Genomic DNA, 18,017 nt, shown 5'->3' with positions numbered 1-18,017 from the left:
AATCCCTAAAAACTCCTCCATACGTTTTCACAGAGAGTACACATGAAGACTGCTATGTAGTGACGCACGGTAGCAGGAACAATGCTGGGTGGTGACTCGAATGGGGCATATAGCATGTATGGAGATGGGAGTACCAGAAGGGTGCGTCGGGGAAAGTGGTCGCATGGCTGCCCTGCCAGATCACCAATTACCAATTTTTGGGTGCAGGTAAAGTTACTTTTATTTTATTTCTTTAAAACTTTTTTACACAGATGCACATCGCTGATGACAATGGCTGGATTCAGACTATGCCTTCATTGCCAGGAGGCAGAGAAGTCTTAGGTAGAATAGGGAAGCCTGGATAATGCTATCTGAAGATGGTGTTATTGTCACGGGTTTCCTCCAGGATTTTTTTTTTGTACAATTTAATTTGACTAAATTCAGGCAGATCACATTTCCCGTTACAAGTATAGGATATGCATACCCGTTACTACAAATATGTGATTTTAAGAATTTAGCAATTTAGTTGCCGGGAGGGGAACCCTATTTCTGGGAGCCTCCCGGCCATTCTGGGAGGGTAAAAGTATGCCTTTTCCTGAATGCAAGGTGCAAAAATCTGAGGTAGATTCCAGAAATTTTAGCTCAGACAACCACCTGTCTGTCTCTGATATGTTACCACATTAGGCAAAGGTTCATCAGGGCCACATAAAATCATTGTAAAGCTAAATAAGCAGGTTTTTATAAAAATTTTCATGTTTCACGCTAATGCCTCATTTTTACTTCTGCCAAGCGGCGCAAATCCAAACATCCCACCCTTTCCTCGTTCCCCTTGTTAAGTTTAGCTTCCTAAAGCTTTCTAGCTTTCACATTTTCCATGCTGTATTATTTTAGGCTTGCTTCCCTGCCCCGCCTGCTGGCCGACACCCCTCTGTCTGAGTTAACTTTTTACTGCAGCTTCTGGCTCCAGTGCAAAGTGCTTTTCTTTCAGGCTGACTTTAATATTTAACTGTGGGGAGCTGGTGTTTGTCGGAGAGAAGCTGGAGGAGAGGGAGAGAGAGAGAGCGGTGCTCATGCATCACAAGCAGACTGACAAATGCATTTATAGGCACACAAGCGGCAGCAATTTACTAAGAGCCCTTCAATATGTGAGACCTTGTTATTGGGAGGCATTCGCTGGATTACAAACCATGTTTATGGAGTTGGAAAACCTACATGGAAATTGGAAAGAAGCGAAGGATTTAAAAACAAAATAATTTTAAAGTGCCGCTGTGTGCTGCTGTTATGGGAAGCGGCAGCAGTACGAGCAGGAGACGGGCTACCAAGGCTTGTAGTCACCAACCGCTGGACGCTACCGATTTATCCAGAGGAAATTGTATTGTAGAGGGAAGAGTCGCCTGTGAGCAGGAGGAAAGAGAGAACAATACAGGAATCCCTGCAAGGAGCAGCGGTCCTACTTTGGCCAGTGAGGCAGGGAGATTCACCCCCATTGACACGGATCTGGAGTTACTAGATGATGTCCTGGCCGTGTCTGAGGGTTGCTGGTCTTGGCAGGAGTCCATGTGTGAAAGGCAGACGATGAGAAAGTCACCTCGCACTAACTCTAACCCTGGATCATTGTCACCAGTCCAGCAAAATGAAAGCCAGGATTCGGCGGCCCTCGGGATGCTACAAAAGGCCCCAGAGCTGGAAACGCCATCTCCTGTAGGGGGAGACATTCAGAACAGGCAGCAAACAATGTCTGACGGCAAAAGAGTAAGTATCGAGTCAGGGTGCCAGCAGAAGGCAATGCCACTACACTTAGAGAAGGACAGAGCAGACGTGCCCAGCTGCGGCGCGCGCTTAGTAGCCTGTGATTTGTTAGTATAGGGAGCACAATTCTAAAAAAAAATTATATTTCGCTAAGAAAGGACATTTTTGAATGTGTTGTAGATCCAAGGAAGCAGCAGCGATAGCAACTCCAACCACATCTGAATCAGGCCGTAATGTGAACAGAAGCCTCCTGAGGACAGAATGCTAATATGCACTTAAGGATACATTTACTAAGGCTTCTAAAAGAGGTGATATTGCCCATAGCAACCAATCTGATTCTGTTTATCAGTTTCTAAGATGCAATAAAGAAACAGCATCTGATTGGTTGCCATGGATAACATCACCTCTTCATTTTTCGACATGTATTGGGTTGACCACTGAAGGTCGACATGGCTATAGGTCGACACCTGAAAGAAGTCAACATGCCTAAGGCCGACACAAGCATTAGGTCGACAATGCTAGGTCGACGGTCACCATTGGTTTTTCACTTTTTTTGTCCCGAATGCTGACATGGTCGATATGGACGCCGTATTGGTGCACCGCGCCCCCTCGTATGGCTCGCTGCGCTCGCCATGCTTTGGGCACGGTGCCTCGCTACGTTCGGCACATTATTCTATTTTCCCTCCACACCCTAGTGGATGGTAGGGCATGAAATACCGCCTGTCGGCACATGTCGGCTCCAAAAAAAGTGAAAAACCCCATGTTGACCTTTTGACTGTCGACCTAGCCATTGTCGACCTTTCATCCATGTGAACCTACTTCAAGTGTCGACCTAAGCCATGTCGACCTTCAGTGTTCAACCCAATTCATATCGGCCTTAGTTGCGTCGACCTCACGACCGTGTACTGGAGAAGTGAGCCAGAGGAGAAGTTGCCCATGGCAACCAATCAGCACTGAAGTAACATCTATAATTTGCATAATATACAATTATACAGAGCAGCTGATTGGTTGCCATGGAGCCCTTCTCCCCGGGCTCACTTCTCCTCTCTTAACCCTGCTTCATACATCTACCCCATAGTGCGCGGTATGCATCCTTACAAATGCACTGCCCCATTGTTCTGTATGTGAGAGCATCTGACATGAATCTGTACACACACACTCACGCACACACACACACACACACACAGTGGTCTCATTACACATACCTCCCAACAGTCCCGATTTCAACGGGACAGTCACGATTATCAGGGCCTGTCCCGCTGTCCCACCCGCGGGCGGCAGTGTCCCGCGGTGAGGGGGGGCTGTTGGGAGTCCCCCCTGTCGGCTGCTAAGCAGCGGGGAATAAACGCTGTGCGCATGCGCACAGCGTCTATTCCCGCAGCCAGGGGGCTGGGGGCATGGCTAGAGGCTCACAGAGCCTCTGGGTCATGCCCCCATAGCAGCAAAATGGGGGCGTGGCCTCGCGGGGAGCCACGAGTATAGGCCACGCCCCCGAAATTAGGCCACGCCCGCCCCCCCCCCCCCCCCCCCCCCCCCCCCCCCCGAAAGCAGCTGCGCCCCGCATCGGTCTCAGCAGAAGTTGGGAGGTATGCATTACATATGTTTGCATTGTTGCAAGCCAAATGATCATTTAGTGGCCTAGGAGAAATGGCTGGGATGCGTACCACTCAGGACCTTGCATAAGTTTGCAAAAATGTGTATGCAGCCATCAAAATGCGCACTACACCTACAATCTGTAGGTGCAGCTGCACGAGGTTGTGTGTGACTCAGAATCAGACTCTAAAGTCAGGATCTGAAAAATGCAATAGTTAACGGGGGAAATGTAATAGGATGAGAGATTCAGAAAGTCAGAGATTTGGTAAGAAATCTCCCGGTTTTTTTTAAAGCGTCAATCATTTACACTGCAAAACCATTTTCATTTTGCAGTGTGAATGATTGCCGCTTTAAAAAACCCTGGAGATTTCTTATTAAATCTCTCATCCTATTATATTTCACCCTATGTCTTTATCACCAATATTTTGTATTTAATAATGTATTAACTCTACAATGAGCTTCAGCAGTGGGTCCCAAACTCTGCCCTCAATACAACCTAACAGTCCAGGTTATAAGGATAACCCTGCTTCAGAACAGATGGTTATATCAAATTGACTTAGAGTAGGTACTATTAGGACACCTGTTGACTGTTGTCAACATTCATAATGTCCACAGACCAATGTTATAATTGTTGAAATACAGACAGCTAAAATGTCAACATCTGCAAAGTGTTGACATGTCGACAATAAATGGCAACCTTAGGGCTAGGAAAAAGGACATACCATCACAAATATAGTTTTGCAACATATAACAGCAATCTACAACATTAGTCGCAACTGATGGAATATTAGCTGTAGCCGCCAAGTTAGCGCTAGGCTTAGGGTAAAGGGGCATACACGGAATGGGATAATTTAGTCTACAGCTAGTTGGTCGACACCATTAGGTCGACATGGGGATAGGTCGACGTGGGTCTAGGTCGACATGTAGTTGTTCACTGTTTTTTTTACCCGAATGTCGACACAGTCGACATGAACATTGGTTGAAGTGCACCGCTGCGATCACAGCTTCGGGCACGGTGCCTCGCTACGCTCAGCACAGTATTTTATTCTCCCACCATGCCCTAGTGGATGGTAGGGCATGAAATCCCGCCTGTCGGCACATGTCGTGTCGACATGGACACGGAAACGTAACACTGCATCCCCTCACATGGCTCGCTGCGCTCGGCACACTATTTTAAGTTTTCTCCCACCACGCCCTACTGGATGGAAGGGCATGAAATTCCGCCTGTCGGCACATGTTGGCTCAAAAAACAGTCAAAACCCCCATGTCGACATATTAACTGTTGACTTAGACCATGTCGATCTAATGCTTGTGTCGACCTAAGGCCATGTCGACCTAGAACCATGTCAACCTAGAACCATGTCGACCGAGAACCATGTCAACCTAATGCTTGTCGACCATCATGCTGTAGACCAAATGACCGTATCCCGCATATACACACAGCAATTTGGAGCTCTTTTCTAAGCGACCTGACTAGACTGCTTAAGCACGGACGCGCTATTGCCAGCTAGTTAAGTCAGTGCATGCAGTAAAGATCTAGTCATGTCACTTAGCAAGTGACAGCAAGTCGCTCTGTGTGTACAGAATGAGCGATTGTGATCGCGATCTACATCATCCTTAACCCATAACTGCCTAGCCTCCTACATTCTGCAGGAGACACCCTGCAATAGCAGCAATATCCCGCTCTCCCTCATTAGTCTAGCAATCTCCCTCATGTCACCTAGCCCACATTACACTGTTACATCATAGTTACCTCCCCTCGTGCATTCTGCAGGAGACTCCCTGAAATAGCAGCAATCTCCCTCTCTCCCTCATTAGTCTAGCAATCTCCCTCATGTCACCTAGCCCACATTACACTGTTACATCATAGTTACCTCCCCTCGTGCATTCTGCAGGAGACTCCCTGAAATAGCAGCAATCTCCCTCTCTCCCTCATTAGTCTAGCAATCTCCCTCATGTCACCTAGCCCACATTACACTGTTACATCATAGTGACCTCCCCTCCTGCATTCTGCAGGAGACTCCCTGACATAGCAGCAATCTCCCTCTCTCCCTCATTAGTCTAGCAATCTCCCTCATGTCACCTAGCCCACATTACACTGTTACATCATAGTTACCTCCCCTCCTGCATTCTGCAGGAGACTCCCTGACATAGCAGCAATCTCCCTCATGTCACCTAGCCCACATTACACTGTTACATCATAGTCAGGGCCGGAGCCACCATTAGGGCAGCAATCTCCGTCATTTAACCAAGCCTTCATTTATTATTTATTTATTAACAGTTTCTTATATAGCGTATACATAATCCTCAGCGCCTTACAGAGAATATTTGAACATTCACATCAGTCCCTGCCCCAATGGAGCTTACAATCTATATTCCCTACCACATGTCTACACAAACAGACATTCTAGGGTTAATTTAATGGGAGCCAATTAACCTACCTCTATATTTTTGGATTGTGGGAGAAAACCCATGCAAGTACGGGGAGAATATACAAACTCCGCACAGTTAGAGCCATGGTGGGAATCGAACCCATGAACTCAGTGCTGTGAGGCAGTAAGGCTAACCATTACACCATCCGTACTGCCACCATCCGTACATTACACTGTTACATTTTTTGGGGGAAAGGACAGAGATAGATACATTTACATTGAATCATCTGCACCATTTCCCAAGTATAGTAGCTCTTACTAACTGCTTTGGAGCCCATCTACATTTGGATACAAGTCATTGTAAAAGATTCCTCTCAGATGTAGCAGTACACACCCACGCTTCTAGGTGCCACGTTCACAATCTCTTTTCACAATCTCTCCATATATGGAACTAGACAGGCCCTTTGGGTGGAGCATGACACGCCCCCTCAAAGGGGCGCTGTGCAAAAAATTCTACTACCAACTATACTCTCCCTGAAACTAGTTTTCAAAAGTAGGCAAGTATGCCTTAACCACTACCTGGCCTTTTCTTTGCTTAAGTCAGTGGTTCCCAAACTTTTTTGAATCACGGCACCCTAGAGTATCAGAGTATTTTTCAGGGCACCCCTAGGCCAAAATTCTTTGTTACCAAGAATAAAAAATAATGGTACTTGTTTCCTAGAACGGCCACACCGATGTTGATCGGGTCGACCAAATCGCATGCGATGCGACCGACGCGATGATCCCGATTTTTACATTGATTGACATGTGAATAGGGTCCCTGGGACCCTATTTTACATTGGATTCAATGTAAAAGTCTCCACAGACCCCAATTTTAACCCCCTCAACGGCACCCCACGATTGACGCCAACCCGAAGCGTGGCGAGCGTAGTGAGCCCGCGAGGGGCGGCGGTACGCGTCCTTCGACCTTTTCATACCCCTACTATCCACGTCGGCGTGGATTTGAGAATATAAAGTGTGGCGAGCGCAGCGAGCCACTGAGCCCAAAGCGTGGCGAGCGCAGCGAGGGGACGCGTATAACTTCACAGGTATTTTTTTCCCCGATTACAATGTAAAAAATATTTTAACATTGAACTCTATGGCAAAATCGGGTGTATCGCGTCGGTCGCGTAGCGTGCCATGTTAATGCACCCGACCGACGCGATGGACCCGATTTTGCCTTTGCCGGTAAAATGGACCTGATTTCAAAGGAAATTGGGTCCATCGGGGGTAATCGTGTACCTTAAGTTAAGGTACACGATTACCCCCGATTGTGGCCGTTCTAGGAAACAAGTACCAAAATAATAATAATTAAATTAAATAAGTTGTAATTAAATTTTATCCTTAGGCCCAGTTATGTGGGGAGGAACATGATTCACTTCTGTTTATCCACATGTTTTATAATTCAAAGCCACAAGCGCTGATTTTGCCTATTACATTGACCATAAACAATTTGAATTGGCTCTGGACCACCAACCTGAGGCACCCCTGCAAGTGTTCCAAGGCACCCCAGGGAGCCACAGCACACAGTTTGGGAACCACTGGCTTAAGTAAAATTGCTTAGCACACATCGCTGCATGTGTATGGGCTCTCGATGGGCAATCTAGACACCGGCAAATCGCCTACCCTAAATAGCTTAGCAAAAAACACTTCGCACACATCACAATGTGTGTATGCCCCATTAGACTTATGGTTATGGTATTTGCCATTGGCATGTCTTTAATGGGTGCAATGTGTGCGTTTTTCCAGTAGATAGATAGATCCCTTACAGAGTACTTTGGTAGGAATTACTCCAATAAGCAGCTTGCTATCTTATATAGACACTGCATTGTAACTTACCTGTTAAAAGACACAAAGGGAGCAATGCAATGTTCAGGCACCCAACCTCTGCTGAGCATCAAAACGAATGTGTGTCTATTGGAGCAATTGAACTGTTGCTCCAATCAGGGGCCCATTAGCAGCGGCAAATGCAAGTTGTGGTGTTATATCTGATGCTAACTTTAGTCTCTCCTAGGAGGGCCATTTGTATAACTGTGTCTGCAATGGTCAGAATAATGACCTTAGACGATTGTGGTATTCATTAACAGTGCCATGTAGTATATAGTCTGTCATGCTTCATGTAGAATTGGCTTTCTTCCAATGCCTAGACCTAGGCTGCAGCGACTGTAGTAGACTAGAGGATCGAAGCTATCATATGCTCACTTACAGCATTACAGCATCACCTAGTGGTAACATAAAGACCACAGACATGCTAACCACTATGTGCACCGGAGACTTTTCTTGTTTTGGATCTGGATCCCCCTTCGTGTTTTGGATCTGGATTGGTTATGCCAAAACCACCCTTTCGGGTTTTGGATCTGTATATTTAAAAAAAAAAAAAATCTAAAAACAGCAAAAATTCGGTATATTTTTGAGAAAAATTCTAAAAACAGCTAAAATCACAGAATTTTAGCTGTCTTTAGAATTTTTTCAAAAATATACAGATCCAAAACCCGAAATCTTTTTTGTTTGTTCCTACAGCAATGTTAACCTCAATATCATTCATTTCCACTCATTCCCAGTCTAATCTGAACCCCTCACAATATTGTTTTTAGTCTGAAAGGTTGCGCCGAGGTACCCGTGGCACATCTAAGAGTGGCACTGCAGCGGCAGACAGGATGGCAATTTTAAAAAGGCCCCAAAGAGTACATAATGCAAAGAAAAAGGTACAAGATGAAATTGTCCTTGGGCCCTTTCACCCACCTTTATGTTGTATAAATAGGACATGCACACTGGCGCTTCAGTCTTCTACACGCAGTCGCTGAATGTCGAAAGTGCGATGAAATTTTTGGGGACACTGGCAGCATCTCCTATACTCCCCTGTCATTTTTCAAAAAATTCTGCACCTCCAAATAAATTTTGTGAGCGAAACATGGGGCATGCAGCAATTTGCCCTAATGTAATGCCCGCACATTTTTGGCAACGTAGCCTGCCTAGGAATGAGTTGGCTTTTGTGAGATGCTGCTACAGGTGCCGCTGCTGTTGCTACTGTGTAAGGCAATATATCTACCCAGTGGGCTGTCAGTCATGTAGTCCTTAGTTTGCCCTGTTCCACTTGTCCTCATGTCCGTGGTTAAGTGGGCAGTATGTACAACAGCATTTTTTGAGGACACTAAGGACACTTTTCTTAGTGTCCCTGTACAGTCTGGGAATCGCTTGCCTAGTGAAGTGGAATATAAATCATAGTTGCCTACCCTCCTGCATTCTACAGGAGACTCCCTGAAATAGCAGCAATCTCCCTCTCTCCCTCATTAGTCTAGCAATCTCCCTCATGTCACCTGGCCCACATTACACTGTTACATATTTTGGGGAAAAAAGGAATGAGAGATAGATACGTTTACACTGAATCATCAGCACCATTTCCCAGCACTTTACCAAGTATAGTAGCTCTTACTAACTGCTTTGGGGATCATCTACATTTGTATATAAGTCATTTTACAAGATTCCTCTCTGATGTAGCAGTACACACCCACACTTCTAGGTGCCATGTTCACAAACTCTTTTCACAATCTTTCCATATATGAAACCAGACACACCCTTTGGGAGGAGCATGACACGCCACATAATGGGGCGCTGTGTACATTTCTACTACCAACTATAATCTATCGGAAACTAGTTTTCAAAAGTAGACAAGTATGATATAGATGGGATTTGGTACGGGGGACACAGTATGTGTCAGGGCAGGAAGCAGATGAAGGGGGATATCAGGTTGGTTTGCAAAAGCAAACTCCTTCTTTAATGGACAAAACCATATGCACTGCAGGTGGGGCAGATGTAACATGTGCAGAGAGAGTTAGATTTGGGGCAGTTATTTTCTTTCTGTGCAGCGTAAATACTGTCTGCTTTATTCTTACACTGCAGCAAATGCAGCAGGTCTAGTAACCAGCACTGGAGGAGATGAAGCATGGCTACAGTATTTAAGATGTTTAATGATTTGGGCCCTTATTCTGGATCACTTGCAAAATGCAAATTCCTTCTCAAATGGACAAAACCATGTGCACTGCAGGTGGGGCAGATGTAACATGTGCAGAGAGAATTAGATTTGGGTGAGTTATTTTGTTTCTGTGCAGGGTAAATACTGGCTGCTTTATTTTTACACTGCAATATAGATCTTACTTTGAAGTAAAACCCCACCCAAATCTAATTCTCTCCCTGCAGTGCCAAACGCAGGATTTTCAGAAGGGGGTTTCCAGAGGGGCGGAGCAAAGCACGGAGATGGACACTTAGGTGACCCAGTATATGCCGGGTCAGTTAAAGTATTATAGATAGACCAAATGGGATGCGGTCATTCGTCAGACTGCATTTAGGTCTACAGTCATTAGGTCGACCCCACTAGGTCGACTGGCAGGAAGGTCGACCTGACTTAAGGTCGACATGGGCCAAGGTCGACATGACTTAAGGTCGAATTTGCATAAAGGTCGACATGAGGAAGGTCGACTGGTCATAAGGTCGACATGGGTTTTTCACTGTTTTTTGATCCGACATGTGCCGACAGGCGGTATTTCATGCCCTACCATCCACTAGGGCGTGGTGGGAGAATAAAATAGTGTGCCGAGCGCAGCGAGGCACCGTGCCCGAAGCATTGCGAGCGAAGCGAGCGATGCGAGGGTCCGATTCTCATTGCCAACTGTGTCCATGTCGACTGTGTCGACATTCAGATCAAAAAACAGTGAAAAACCCATGTCGACCTTATGACCAGTCGACCTTCCTCATGTCGACCTTTATGCAAATTCGACCTTAAGTCATGTCGACCTTGGCCCATGTCGACCTTAAGTCAGGTCGACCTTCCTGCCAGTTGACCTAGTGGGGTCGACCTAATGACTGTAGACCTAAATGCAGTCTGACGAATGATCCCATTCCGACCAAATGTATATAAATAATAATAAATATATATATATATTCACACACACACACACACATATATATATATATATATATATATATATATATATATATATATGGAAGGAATAATGGCGGCACTCGTAGACTTGGTGAGAAAAATCAATTTATCCAATCAACATAGGTGCAAAATAACCAACGTTTCGGGGATATACCCCGTTTTCAAGGTGCAGAGAAACAACCGGAGTGCCGGTCCGCCCCCAACTTATATATATATATATATATATATATATATATACACACACATACATACATATATATATATATATATATATATATATATATATATATACACACATACATACAGGGGCGTCAACAGCAGTGTATGCCCCTGGGCATAGCAATGTATTGGGGCACCAACCGATCCTCCAGCGGTAGGGGTGGGGGAAGCTTTGAGTCCTCCGGGTGGTAGGGGGTATTATCAACCGCTCAGCATGTAGGGCCTGGATCAGTAATTTCCACTAATTACCCCTTTACTGCACAGATGGTGGGAGAAGGGGGCATTGGGCTGAATGAAAGGGCTCTGATACATAACTTCCAGGGTGGTAGAGGATGTTTAATATGCAGAGGAGGGGTGTATAGTGGAGTGGGCTTATTATTCATAATTTTCTGGTGGGAGGACAGCTTGCTTGACTGCATATATCTCCAGTTCCCAGAAATAGATTTCTTAAATTTTAACCCCTTCACGACATTGCCTTTTAAGGTAATTTTTTTTTTTTTTTCCTCCTTGCGTTCAAATAAGCGTAACTTTTTAAATTTTCCGGCTATATAGACACATGAGGGCTTTTTTTTTTGCGGGACAAGTTGTACTTTGTAATGGTACCATTTACTATACCGTATAATATTCTGGGGAATCAGGAAATAATTCAATGTGGGGTAAAAAAAAAAAAAACGCCATTGCACAATTTTGCGCTGGTTACGTTTTTTTTGGAGTTCATAGTTCGTTTAAAATGATGGGTTATCTTTATTCTATGGGTCGTTACGATTCTGGTGATACCAAACGTATATAGTTTTCGTTATGTTTTACCACTAAAAAAAAAAATCGCAACTTTTACGGTTTTTCTAATTTGCGTTGCGTCGCCATGTTCTGCGGCTTATAACTTTTTTATTTTTCCACCTACGGACCTGGGTGAGGGCTCATTTTTTGCGGGATGAAGTGTACTTTTTAATTAATACCATTGTGGGATATGGGCGACTTTCTGATCTCTTTTATTTTTTTTTTTTTGGGTACGCGATGCGACCAAAAAACGTAGTTTTGGCGTTGGGGATTATTTTCCGTTTACGCCTTTAACCGTGCGGGATAACTAATGTTATATTTTATTAGATCGGACTTTTAGGAACGCGGCGATACCAAATATGTTTATTTTTTTATTTTTTATTTATTTTTATTTGGGAAATGGGGAAAGGGGGGTGATTTGAACTTTTAATATTTTTTTTTTTTTTTTTTTTTTTTAGACTTTATTTTTTTTTTTTTTTTTACTTTTACTACAAGGCCCCCTAGTGTACTTGACCACTAGGGGGCGCGATCGCCTGTACTAGGTTCAGCCATAGAGCTCTATGGCTGAACGTAGTGATTTTATGCACTTCCTATTACATCCTGCCTGAGGCAGGATGTAATAGGTATGCATACACGGCCAGCACAGGGGTCTACATTAGACCCCTGGCTACCATGGCAACCGATCGGCACCCTCCGATCTCGCTGCGGGGGGCCCCGATCGGCGCCGGAGGGGGGCGCCCCCCCTCCGATCAGCTATTTAAGCACTGCGGGCGCTTTGCCCGCGGTGCTTAAAGGGTTAAACGGCCACGATCGGCGAACTCGCCGCTCGTGGCCGTGAGAGCAGGGACCTGGCTGTAATATACAGCCATTACCTGCTCTCTTTCAAGCCAGCTCACTCCGTGAGCTGGCTTGATTCCCCCGCAACCGACATATGACGTATATATACGTCATATGTCGTGAAGGGGTTAATGGAATTAAAAACTAGAGAATCCCACCTACCAAATGGTACTGGGGACTAGGGGATGAGAGTTCAGGAGGCAGAGCAATCTGCCAACGAGTATAAAAAACTACATACCAGGTGTGTGAAGCTGGAGCAGTAACCAGCTGCTGGAAGGCTGATATCTCTGGTTCTGGGAAAAGTAGAGACAAGCTTCTAGTGTCCATCAAAGGGGAAAAGTCCTAGCTTTTGGAATATACCCTCAGAAAAACTCTATGTCAGACAGAACCTGAAATATCTGACTGGGAAGAGCAATTAACAGGCTTTGATGGGGACCACTGCTTTGAAGTCAGATATCTCTGGTTCCCAAGGGCCGATTTTCAAAATTCTTTTATCCGTGGAAAGAGGGGAACCTCAGCTTTCAGGCTAGTGCCCTTAGACTCCTGGGGGGGTTTCTGGGTACTCAGAAACCCCCCCTGCGTGCGCTACTGAGTGCACATGGTTTTTGAAGGAATTTGCCTTTGCGAGTGAACCAGAATAAGGGCATTGGGTCTGTTCTGCTCATTTGGCTTCCAGAGACCTGAGGTAAGAACTACCTGGAGGAAACGGTGGACACAGCTTTTCTCTGAATCAAACAGTGATCATGAAATAAACTTTGACAGCTTAAGTGGAGTTACCATCACTACTGTAGCATTTTGTCGGAGTGAGGAGCTAACATGCTCTGTTTCTAAGGGTCGTTCTTCTTAATTCATAATGTTATGGTACATTTTTGGCATGAGCCAACAAGTTAACCAACTTTTTTTAATTCCAGGATCGTGCAAGAAAAAGTGGACAAGACATTGAGAACAACAACCTTCTGAAGTAAGTATAGAGAATATTGGGCTCTTATATAATTCTTACTATGGGTCTGATGCTGCAGTGCTCGTGGAGGCATCCTTTGCCGGTATTGCTTCTGTGACCACTACAAGCCCATCCTCAGTATTCCGTTGTGCCACTACATGTGCAAGATCTGAGACTCGCAGGATGAAATCAAGCACAGACAGTTTTCTCTTATCTCCCAGTCACTGCTCAGGAAGCCAATTACATTTCTGGGACTGTGCATGTCAATCAAAGATGCGACTCTGCGTGCACAGACACTGGAAACATGCGCAGCGTGGCTTAAACACGTGCACAGAAGGAAAAAATACTAAAATTAGGCCCTATGTGTTTGGCGCATGAACTTATGGATGGGCACCGTTTATTTGATTCAGATGTTTTGTCCTCAAGATCTACCAACAGTTCATGTATTTCAGGCAACCAGTGGCTCTATAGTAGGACTGAGTGCAGCATGTTTGAAAATGTGACTGTTAGTGATGACTACAGCTGTGCACCAGCTAGGGGATCTGGGGAATGTGACAGTTAGTAATGACTACAGCTGTGCACCCACTAGGGGATCTGGGGAATGTGACAGTTAGTAATGACTACAGCTGTGCACCAGCTAGGTGATCTGGGGAATGTGACAGTTAGTAACTACTACAGCTATGCACCAGCTAGGTGATCTGGGGAATGTGACAGTTAGTAATGACTACAGCTGTGCACCAGCTAGGTGATCTGGGGAATGTGACAGTTAGTAATGACTACAGCTGTGTACCAGCTAGGTGATCTGGGGAATGTGACAGTTAGCGATCACTACAGCTATGCACCAGCTAGGTGGTCTGAGGATTGTGGCAGTTAGTAATGACTACAGTTGTGCACCAGCTAGGTATTTTGGAAAATAGGGACCGTTGGTAGAACTCAAGGACCGGTTTGTCCAACCCTGGTCCACAATATGCATATACTGTAGAAAGGTCTGCTCAATGGGTCAGATGTATTAAGCCTGGAGAAGTGATAAACTGGAAATAAAGTGAAAGGAGATAACGCACCAGCCAAGCAGCTCCCAACTGTAATTTTCAAACACAGTTCATTGGCTGGTGCATTATCTCCTTTCACTTTATCTCCAGTTTATCTCTTCTCCAGGATTACTACATCTACCCCAATGTAGGCTATAGAAGCTGAGTGATCCTTCACCTTAATCTAGGGTTCACAGCAATTAAAGCAGATAATAGGGACACACTTTGAATATATTTAATAGCTGTACCCCTAAAGTAGTTAATATTTTTCTGTGTCTTGGACTTGCAGACGTCTACACGCATGTCCTGCTGACACGGACACCTCATCCCCTGTCATGTATGATGACACAGAAAAAGCCCTGATGGACAGTATTGAACAAGAGTTTTCACAAGTACAACCCAACACCCCCGTATATTGTTTAAACATATAAGATGGACAACCAAGAGACCATGGAGGGAAGCCCTGATCGAACTCCATCCTCCTGAAGGCCAATATCTACACCTGCTTTTTTTTTTCTTCTTTACTTAGTGGTCATTGAAGTTATTCAGACAAAGGCAAGATACACCCGCTGTGATTATATCGGTGGCCACTGCTTTAATGTGCACTAAAGCTTATGTTGATATATTAATATTTTTCAGAAACTATTACACAGAACACTAGCAGTATCTCCGAACCTGGGGTTATCTCCTGACCACTCTGCATGCTTCTGTGCTTGCTTGGGAAATAAAGTCAATGAGGAATATTTTTGTGTTATTTAAATAAGGAATGACAAGGGTTGTTCTAGTCTAGAATTCCCTGCCTGAGGTCTTGTTAGTTCCAGTCTATTAATTACCAGGTCCGCTAGGAATGATGTCTAACCTGGGCATCTGATAGCTACAGCTTCGTGCTCATGGCAATCATTGCATCATTGTTCCTGTTCAGATGCTACTGGACTAGGACATAGAGGATGCCATTGTTGTTATGATCAGGTGGATATTTGCCATGTTTACATGGCTTTAGCAATACTTATTATGGTACAGCTAGTTTTTATACAAATCTTAAGAATAATTCAAATGTTACAATTACATTCTAGGGGCCTGATTCAGACCTGTTTACTATGCTGCATAAGTTCGCAGCCTAGCGAACAGGTAAGCGCCTCCCGGCCGATCGTCCGTTCCCCCTGGCTCCGGACTCCCATCGCTAGTATGCAAGGGGATATGTTCCCTAACACATCACCTTGCATGCGGACAAATGAAAGAGAAATCGGTACTTGTGTAGTGTCACGGCGCCACTGCCTGCGGATCGCATTTGCATACGATTTGCATAGATTTGCATACAATGCGATTTAGCACACACCCCCACTATCCATGTCAGCCTGAAGCGTGGCGAGCGCGCGCGATACGCGTCACCCTGACCTGTTCATACCCCCACTATCCACATCGGCATGGCGTTGATTTTATATCTTATAAGTGTGGCGAGCGCAGCGAGGCGAGTGGACCCGTAAAATGAGCCATAAGCGTGGCGAGCTTCCGCAAGGTGACGCGGAATAAACATCAAATGCATACGATGCGATCTGCGGGCAGTGGCGCCGTGAAACTACACAAGTACCGAGAAATACTTCAGTATAAGTCAGTCTAAACTGACTTATATTCAGGCCACCAAAAAGGACGTCAGCCGCCCACCCCACGCAGGCATCACCATGGAACCAGAGGAACCCCATACAATTCTGGACATTCCCATGCTGCCACCCCCTGCCCGTTCCCATTCTGCCCCTCCTGGAGCAACTGGCTCAGCTCCCAGTGTTTGCATATGTGCCTAATTGAGCATGTACATGTGCAACCCCCCCCCCACCACACACACCACCACACACACACCACCACCACCACCATCGTATACGGGTCCGAATTTGGATCTGAGCAAACCGGTCTGAATCGACCCATTTGTACTTTATCTTTCACTTAGAACCATTTAATGGCACCCGGCCGGTAGGTCGACAGTATCTAGGTCGACCACTATTCACCAACATGCAATAGGTGGAGACTTGAAAATGGTCATCATGAACTAGGCCGACATGGACAAAAGGTCGACACAAGTAAAAGGTTGAAATGTCCATGGTTAACATGAAAAGGTCAATATGACTTTTTCAGGTTTTATTTTTGTAAACTGACTTCACCATGAACGAGGGAGAATATAATAGCGCGCCACGCACGGCGAAGCACCGTGAGCGAAGCACCGTGAGCGAAGCACTACACTATTTGGAGGTCTATGTCGACACCAAAACATGAAAACACAGGTCGCCATTTTCCAGTGTTGAACAATAGTTGTCAACCTATTGACTGTCGAACCAGACACTGTCGACCTAATGATCTACACCCCCCCCCCCCCCATTTAATAAGGTTAGATGGGTCAAGGAGTAAACCCTGTGAATCAAGCAGAAACATTGGTTATTCGTACTTGTTTCATAACCACTGCAGAATGGATGTAACAGATCACATGTAAAAAAGATTTTGATTTGTGACATTTCTATGCTTCCTAGTCATTATACCCCTGTATTAATCATCAATAATTGTCATTTCCGAAAATAACTAATATAAAGTAAATGACAAAGATGCCCAAACTGCATGGGACCTGCAGTAGTTTTGTACAGTGTTTGTGTATATGTATATGTATGTATGTATGTATGTGTATATATATATGTATATACACACATTATTGATTGTATTGCTTCCACGTCAGTTGTCCTGATGAAGGGGCTTTATGCCCTGAAACTAGTCTCGACATCCCTTTTTGCTGACATGCCTGTTTGATGATTTGAAATACAGTTTATTCACTTATTTTGGAGAGTGCCGCCTCCTGTCTTCATTTAGCTTCAAGGAACTACCTGGAGAATCGTTTATATATATATATATATATATATATATATATATATATATATATATATATATACACTAAACATCGGCACTCACCTTTCCTAGTTTTGGGGTGCCCTATGGCTTGTGACCACATTGTTTAAACAGAAATTGTAGGGGCTCTGCACTCACTACATTAACTGATATTAATAAATAGTGGAGATTTATTTCATGAATTGATCAATGCATTTAAGCCTGCAGCCCCCTTCGAGCATTGATCAATTCATGAACTAAATCTCCACTATTTATTAATATCAGTTAATGTAGTGAGTGCTTACAATTTCTGTTTAAACAATGTGGTCACAAGCCATGGGGCACCCCAAAACTAGGAAAGGTGAGTGCCGATGTTTAGTGTATATTGTTTATTAGATACATTTTTTAATTAGTCTTATTATGGTCACATTCTCTCAAGCACCCTGTTTTAACCTATATTGCATAGCTTATGTTAACCATTTCCCTAGATCAGGGGTCCTCAATCTATTTTGCTCTGAGACCCCATCAGACAATAAAAATAATGACAGGACCCCAGAAAATTACTGCAGAAGGTCCTCACATCACATGTGTGGTCAGCAGACAGCACATACATGGCAGCACTGTGGAGGCTCAGAGTGATGGGAGGAGTCTAAAATAACAGACAATTCAATATATTTTTCAGA

At 44.6% G+C, this 18,017-nt stretch overlaps 1 protein-coding gene across 1 annotated transcript; it reads left to right on the top strand.

Annotated features, from left to right (window-relative positions):
- The first annotated feature begins 970 nt into the window (after window positions 1–970).
- Window positions 971–16,291, top strand: LOC146064720 (uncharacterized). The gene is made up of 3 exons (XM_083178542.1): window positions 971–1,731; window positions 13,416–13,465; window positions 14,762–16,291. Exons 1-3 carry the CDS (start codon window positions 1,261–1,263, stop codon window positions 14,901–14,903), a joined length of 663 nt encoding a protein of 220 aa, XP_083034668.1. The 5' UTR covers window positions 971–1,260; the 3' UTR covers window positions 14,904–16,291.
- The last annotated feature ends 1,726 nt before the right edge of the window (window positions 16,292–18,017 follow it).

The sequence above is a fragment of the Crinia signifera genome, chromosome 3 (genome assembly GCF_055691185.1).
Source record: "Crinia signifera chromosome 3, ASM5569118v1, whole genome shotgun sequence".
Taxonomy (NCBI): domain Eukaryota; kingdom Metazoa; phylum Chordata; class Amphibia; order Anura; family Myobatrachidae; genus Crinia; species Crinia signifera.
The sequence above is the reverse complement of the archived record's forward strand: the minus strand, read 5'-3'. Positions and strand labels throughout refer to the sequence as shown.